At 35.2% G+C, this 7,838-nt stretch overlaps 1 protein-coding gene across 1 annotated transcript; it reads right to left on the bottom strand.

Annotated features, from left to right (window-relative positions):
- Nucleotides 1-6,279: 6,279 nt before the first annotated feature.
- On the bottom strand, nt 6,280-7,432 carry LOC141595436 (uncharacterized). The gene is made up of 2 exons (XM_074415402.1): nt 7,212-7,432; nt 6,280-7,123 (listed from the first exon to the last, which is right to left on the bottom strand). The coding sequence occupies exons 1-2, from the start codon at nt 7,430-7,432 to the stop codon at nt 6,280-6,282; spliced, it is 1,065 nt and encodes a 354-aa protein (XP_074271503.1).
- Between the last annotated feature and the right edge of the window lie 406 nt (nt 7,433-7,838).

Here is a 7,838-nt window from a genome sequence, read left to right as displayed (position 1 = left end):
ATCTTTGATCTTTAGTAAAATATATCCCCGAAATTATCATATAAAATATTAAGGAAACAAGATTAATCCACTATTCCATAATAGAAACACGGAAATCTTTCTTCCGCAGAGGAAAACCATCGAGGAAAAGACGCAGCAGGTCTTTGCGCTCTCTTCCAAGAGACGCAGTGCCCGCTGCGCCTCTTCCTCAGTCCTTTTCTGCGTATTTGATGTGACCAATATTTGAGTATATTTAGTCCCCGAATTAGCCTCGTTCCTATGCTTTTTAGTGCATATTTGGGTCATTTACTATCTTTAGTCCTTTGTTTTGCATATTCGTTGAGGTTTTGTTTTCTTGGTAGGAGAGGAGTGCAAACCATGCATTTTCATGGCAAAATAGAGGTAAATTGATTGAATCCAATGACCAAACATCAAAGTGAAGACAAGACTAGAAGGCCTTTGTACATAATGTAGTAGATGGGCAATGATGAAGAAGATCCTTGCATCTCCGACAAGATCCCAGGGGATTGTTGGAAGAAGAAGAGAAGAAAAGAAGAAATGGCACGCTGGACTAAGATCCGAGCGTCTCACTTGTCGGGACGCCCGTCCAAAAGCACCAGAATTCGAGCGTCCAAGCTGCCAGGCCGCTCGTCCAGCCACTGCACAACCCGCTCGTCCCGACCCTTTGGACGCTCGGATTGTCTTCCAGTGCAACACGTCCTCTTCATGCTCCATTCAAGATGCGCATATTTTTGAAAGACTAGCTAAAAGGAGACCCACATCTTTTCTTGAGAGGAGTGATTCCTCAAGGACTTAATCGTCATTTAAGCCCTTAGTAACCCTAATTTGTGCACCTAATCCCTACTATAAATACCCCATTAGTCTAATTAGATTACCATCTTCTTCTTATCAATCTTTAGAGTAGTTTATATTATTCTAATATCTCTTTAATCTTGTAATCAACTTCTAATCAAGTCTTAATACAAATCTCATTTCCTTAATTTCTCTTTTGTTCATCTTTTATTTTGGGTAATTGAAGATTATTTGGGTTTATTGGGAGATTGACAACCTTCCATCAATCATCAAGTACTTCTATTATTCTTTGAATTATTATTTGGAATCATCATTAGGTATAATTCTCTTAATCCCTTTTTAATTATTGTTAAAAATCTTCATTTATTCATCATGTTTTGCTTTGTTAATGTGATTGACAACCTTGTTAACATGTTAAACTTGATAATGAGTGAGTAGTTTCCTTAACTAGGGTTAATGGGGAATTAGGGGAAACCAACATGGGGATTGATTCATGCTTAATCTAATATGCTTTCATAATTAATTTGCTTACTTGTTGTGATTTCAGCTTATGCACATGTTATGTTTGATGAAATGCGAGCCTATGAATCCTTGCATTTTTTACCCATCACTTATCTATTCAATGAGACTTGTAAGATATAAACCAACTCGAGTCTCATTAGACCATGCATATTGTTGGATAGGGAGGATTAAGTCGACTTGTAGGTGTTGTACAATCTAATCGATTCGGCTCTGGGACCCAAACCTTCCTAGGGATTGTAAGATATACACTAACGCGATCCCATCACAACAATAATTGCTTGCATCTAGTTGAAAACATGTTTGTATGATCAAATCCCATAAATCCCCTATGAACCCATGACACCCTAGTGCTTTTAATCAATTGTTTACATCTCCTTTTAATTATCTTGCTTGTTTACTTTTATTGCTATTTAGTTTAGTGATCTTCTTATCCCAACCCTAATTGTACACCCCTAGACACCACTACTTGCAATCGAAAATCCTACATCAATACCCGTCCCTTGGGATCCGACCTTTACTTACCTCTTTACTAATAGTAGAGTTGTTTGTGGAGATATAAATATTGTTTTGGTCTAGGTGCTCCTAACGACAAGTAACCGAAATCTAAGCTCAAAGCGAACTCGACCAGTATTTTTCGTATCTTTTCGATATTCACTTCCAAAGTTTCTCCGAAACCCTAATTTCCGTCATGTGATTAGTATAAATAGAGACCTTCGGTCTCACATGTTTCTCACGCGAGTGTACGCCCTTCTCTTCTCCCTTTGCATTCTAGACCACGTTCTTACTTTCTGGCATCTACGTGCTTGAACTTTCGACCACGTAAGCTCGGATCATTCTGAGTACCAGCCTTGTTTTGCATGAGCGACCAACTTGACCAACTCCACATCAATCAACATTAATAAATCTTATTCGTTTTCCTCTTAGAGGGCATTTTCGTCGTACATTCGAGTCGAGCATCACTAAACGTTAACTTAGTCAATCTCGTTTCATCAAACATGTAAGTCTGAGGGTGTAAATCCTTCTTTTATTATTGTTCTTTATTTTTGTAATCTTTATTGTAAGATTTATGTCGAAAATACTCTTGAAACTGATTTATAAAACCTTGTTTCAAACCCTTTTTTCGGATTATCGGGAGACAAACGTCAAGAAAGGACGCCATAACTGTTGCGCCTCTTCGAAGAGACACAGCACCTGCTGTGCCTCTTCCTGAGGCTGCCGCAGTTCCTGCTTCCTTTCTTCTTCCTTCGTCTTTTGTTCCTCCTATTGTTTTTGCTTTGTTATCAATTTTTCATATTTCTTTTAACATAATAATTTGAGTATGATAATTTTAACATGTTAATTATTATTAATTGATTCATCTTTCAAAATCCCGACTTAAATCCCTTATAATTCATATTTGCGGGTTTTCGTCATTAAAATCAATTCGGGTTTTTAGAGGTTCGATTTATCCATATTGAGTCTCTGGAATTCATCGTTGATAAATCTTCATCTTTTATTTTATCGCCACCATCATTAGTTCGTCATTAATAACCTGTTTAACCTAATTAATTTGTCTTAGTTTGTTTAATCCGTTTTTAACCTTTTAATCTTGTAAATAATTCGTTCTAATCAATTTTATCCATGTTTTACTGTTTTTATGACCTAATCACATGTAAATAATCTGATAATCACTTCCATCCGAGTCAAATAATATTAATCGATCATTTAAATCACCAACGAACATTAACGATTTGAAATTCCGACTTCACACGGACGAAGCTCGAATGCAGACGCAGCTGATCGACTGCGCTTTCTTCCAAAGGACGCAGCTCTGCTGCGCCTCTTCCCCGTTGAGTTAAATCTCGAACTCCGTTTACCTTTGACCTAGTTTATTAATTACGTATTAATTAACTATTACTCGTATTATCACTAATAATCTGTTCGTTTATTTATTCATTCTTTCTTTTCTAAAACCATCCGTTTTAAATGTATTTTCGACATAAATCAATAAATCCGATGTAATTATTGTAATTTTCTTTTTTATTGTATTTCTTTTATCGTATTATTTGTATGTCTCTCACATGTAATCGATCTTTAATTCTACTTTGACATTAATGTATGTTAAATTACGTGTTCACCGACTTAGTATTAATTCTCACATGCTAGGATTAAAATAATGGATGTTGCATTGTATGCATATAACCTTCAACCTATCGAGTATAGATGACTTCCCTAATCATTAGTAGAGGCCGCTATCGAGGCGGGCGGGATTAGGTGTTCGATAAAAAAAGCTTCCTAATACGTATCCTCACCCCTTACTCCAGATCTCTGTGAACACCCGTGTTCATTGGCATCCACGAGAATCATTCTAGACATAGAATGCTAAGGGTAACGAGTTCTTAGTGTTCATGTCACTACTTTGTGTCTTGACATGACACGAGGTATTCGAACGGTTTCCAATTTTCCACAATAAATTGGTGGCGATTCCACAAATGCATAGAAAAGCTTGCTCGCTTTTCGCCCCCGTGGGCTCGCGCCCACAGTATCACAAGTCAATATGTAATGTGTGATTTAATTAATTTATAAAATGATATTTATTTGATAAATATGAATTAAATTATTTAATAACATACTACATACTACATGTGACATATTGTGTGACAAATGACAAATTGACAAAATAAAATGGTAGTCCATTTTATGTTAAATGGACCGAAATATTGGGTAGTATAGGGTGTTAGGATGATGTTATTTTATTAGGTAAAATAAATATCATCATGGCTAGTGAAGACTAGCTTACATGCCTATTGTATTGTAAAGAGAAAAACTGAAAAGCAAGCTGCCAATTTTGGCTCCTTCCTCTTGCCTCCACCGGTTTCTCTACTCTCTTTTAAGAGTGTTTTCTACTCTCTTTTAAGTGTGTTTTGTTCTCTTATTACACACACCACACTACCATTATTCATTCATGCATGCAAACTCTCTACTACTCTCACAACTCTCTAAAATGTCTTAGAATCTTCATAAATTTTTCCTCATAACTTCTAAACACAATATAGAATTACTAGTGTAGTAATAAGTATATTATTAGAATTAATTTGAAGGGTACTAGTGTATTAACTTGAAGGGTCTCTAGAGGCAGAGGAAGACCGAGACAGACATGGTTGAGAGTGATAGAGCACGATATGAGAGTTCTGGGGCTTGAGGAGATTATGGTGACGGAGAGGGCACAATGGAGGGAAAGGATACTTGTGGATTTTTAGTATTTGATGTTTTTTGACAGATTTAGTGTTTTTATTTATTTATTTAATTTAAAGAAATTAATTTATTTACTTTTTCTCTCCTTTATTACACACTTTTTCAACAACCACTTTCTTATAGATTTTACCTGGTTCATTCCGGATCCTTAACTCTATTTCGGTTTTTAAAATCGTTTTAATCTTTTCTCTCGATTTAAATTTTAAGTTTTTATAAAAGAAAGACGGAATTCGATTTTAAAACCCCTAAGTTCACCTTGACTTTCCATTACATTTTCGTTCTCCTTTTTGTTTTTTATCTCCCCCTTTTTTATTCGCATTTTGAGGCGTGCGTTCACCCATGGACGGTTCGAAAGGATGATTCATGTCAGCCGACCCCAAATCATTTTGGGATTAAGGCTCTGATGTTGTTGTTGTTGTTCTTGTTGTTGTTGTTGGTACTAGTGTATTAATCTAGTTAATTAGTATACTTGTTTAAGGGATAAGTCTTGGGTGAAATCAAAGGAGAATCTCTACTTTGGGATTTTGGAGGATCATCCAACATATTATAGCTCAAGAACAAATACGGAAGGTGACCTTATTTGTGCCCTTAATTTTGAGCCATATCACAATGTAAGACACATTGTTTTTCCTTATAAATCTCTTATTTTGTTATGCATGCACTAGATCTAAAGAACAAATAATTAAGAAGTTAATTATTTCACTATTAGATGAGTCTAACAATAGGTATATGAACCTAATAAATGGTATCAGAGCATAGGATGTTGCATGCATAATCGGTTATTGTTTTTCCGAGTTAAAATGTTAATATATAAAAGTAAAAATTTGTGATTTATAAGAGTAAGCCATGAAATAATTATGCATGTTATATATTGTGGTCCTAAGTTTAGGTCATTTTTTATGATTTATGGTAATTTATTGCTCATTTTAATGATTTTTGGTCATTTTATTACATTTTTATGACTAAAATGAGATATAAAATGATAAAAATAGTTAAACTAAGTCTCTGACCTTAAAACTTTTATATGACCTCACATACATATTTTAAAAGTTGTGTGTAAAATCTCGTATTAATTTGATTAATATTGCATGATTTATGATTTTTATGAGATAAAAATGGATTAAAAGAGGTAAAATGGTTAAAAATAGTTAAACTTCGAACCAGGCCATGAAAATTTAATATGTTGTCACATGCATAATTTAAAGAGTGTATGTAAATTGTGAGATGAAATGATCTCATTTAGCATGATTTATGAATTTTTAGAGTAAAAATGGCATAAATAGTGACTATTTTGGCATAAATAGCTAAAACGAATTTCATGGTATGCGAAAATTATTTTAGGTTGAATAAATATCTCACTTATCAGATATAAGGTTTTAAAATTGATTGGATTAATTTTTGTATACTTTAGATGTTTTATGAGATAAAACCGATAAATTGCAACTATATTTTGTCGAAATTAATTCAAAAATTTTAACCATGATTTTTGACATTATGAGTGTCATGGAAATATTCCAGAATGTTCAAAATCTAAAATTCAAATTTTGAAATTACTGTAATTTAATTTGGATTTATTTCATAAATATTATGATTTTAAGGTAAAAATGTTTTTTGGTGAACTGTGAAATTATATTATAATAATTAGACATTACAAATGTTTGTCACCATACAAGTTCATTACGCCTCGTACATTCAACATCAGACAAGTATAAAAAGCAAGAGGCCTCAATCTTACATCGTAGTCAAATTAAGCAGTCTAACATTAGCCTTCACCTCAGCAATGACCCTACATGGACGAGGAAGTTGGAGATCTATTCGGCACTTGTTTCTTACAGTCCAAATCTGATAAACGAGAGCAGCCATGGCAGCCATAATCATTTGCTTCTTCAGGAGGGAACGACAGCGCCATTGAACACCCCATTCCAAAACCCCTACCAGTGGCATGTTAATCTTCAACCAATCTCTGAATAAATTCCAGCACTGAACACTAAATTGGCAACCATACAGGAGATGATGATGATCTTCCTGCTGAATCATACACATATCACAGGTAGCATCAGCAATAATGCCAAATTTGATCAGTCTGTCCTTGATCATTAGTCTCCATTGAACTGCCAACCATAGAATAAATGAATGCTTATGGACATTCATTCTATTCCATACAAGAGGCCACCAATTAACCTTATGTTGAACCCCTTGCAGCCAAGCATATCCACCAGCAACTGAGCAATGATCCTGATTATCCCATCTACCATTATTAAACCCAGCTTTCATTTGTTCCTTTACCTGACAAATTTTACGCCAAGTCCAACTGGAATTATTAGTTGGTTGATAATGCATCCAGTCCTGATCTTTAATGTAGACATGATTTACCCATTTGATCCAAAGATGGTCAGCTTTGATCACCAACCACCAGACATACTTTCCAATCAATGCTACATTCCATAGTCTGCAATCAATCATACCCAAACCACCAAACTTTTTTGCTTTGCAAACGTTCTCCCAAGACACAGGAGGAGACTTTACATACTGGTCACCACCACTCCATAAGTAATTCCTGCATATCCTCTCAATCCTATATATCACAGTCAGAGGAATGATAAAAATTCGAGCCCAAAAGGAATGGAGTTGAGACAAGACCGCTTGTACCAAGATAAGTCTACCAAACAGAATCGAGTTTTCTTGCCCCCCAGTTCCCGATCCTCATCACAATCTTTTCAACTAGCCTCGAACAATCCCCAATGGCCATTCTTTTATGAGAAATAGGAATTCCTAAATATCTAAAAGGGAATTGGCCCTCTTTGAAACCAGAAAGATTGAGTACTTCATTACCAGTCTGCATACCCAACCCATTGAAATAAATGTCAGACTTCTCACGATTCATCTCAAGGCCAGAAGCAACAGAGAAAGTAGCAAAAGCCCTTAGCAAAACAATAATGGAAGATTTGTCTGTAACACCCCCATACTCCGAGTGCCTTACCAGGACCACTCAGGTATGAAGACATCACCATCTCGGTCGCCCGAGGTATGATAATCAAATAGACAAAACAGAAACAACATTTATTGTAAATAGTTTAATGAATAAATACAATCCTTGAAACCAAACTGAAAGTACAATACATTATTCCAAACTATCTGTTCTCAACTGAAATATAAATAAATGCTAAACTACAGCGGAAGACTCTATCGTCATGTCGTGGCCATCCCACTATCCCAAAGACTCATCTCTATACTCGCTCAATATCTCGCTCACCATCCCCGAATGGATCACCGCAGTTTTACAAAACAAC

Source organism: Silene latifolia, chromosome 8 (assembly GCF_048544455.1).
Source record: "Silene latifolia isolate original U9 population chromosome 8, ASM4854445v1, whole genome shotgun sequence".
Lineage (NCBI taxonomy): Eukaryota > Viridiplantae > Streptophyta > Magnoliopsida > Caryophyllales > Caryophyllaceae > Silene > Silene latifolia.
The sequence above is the reverse complement of the archived record's forward strand: the minus strand, read 5'-3'. Positions and strand labels throughout refer to the sequence as shown.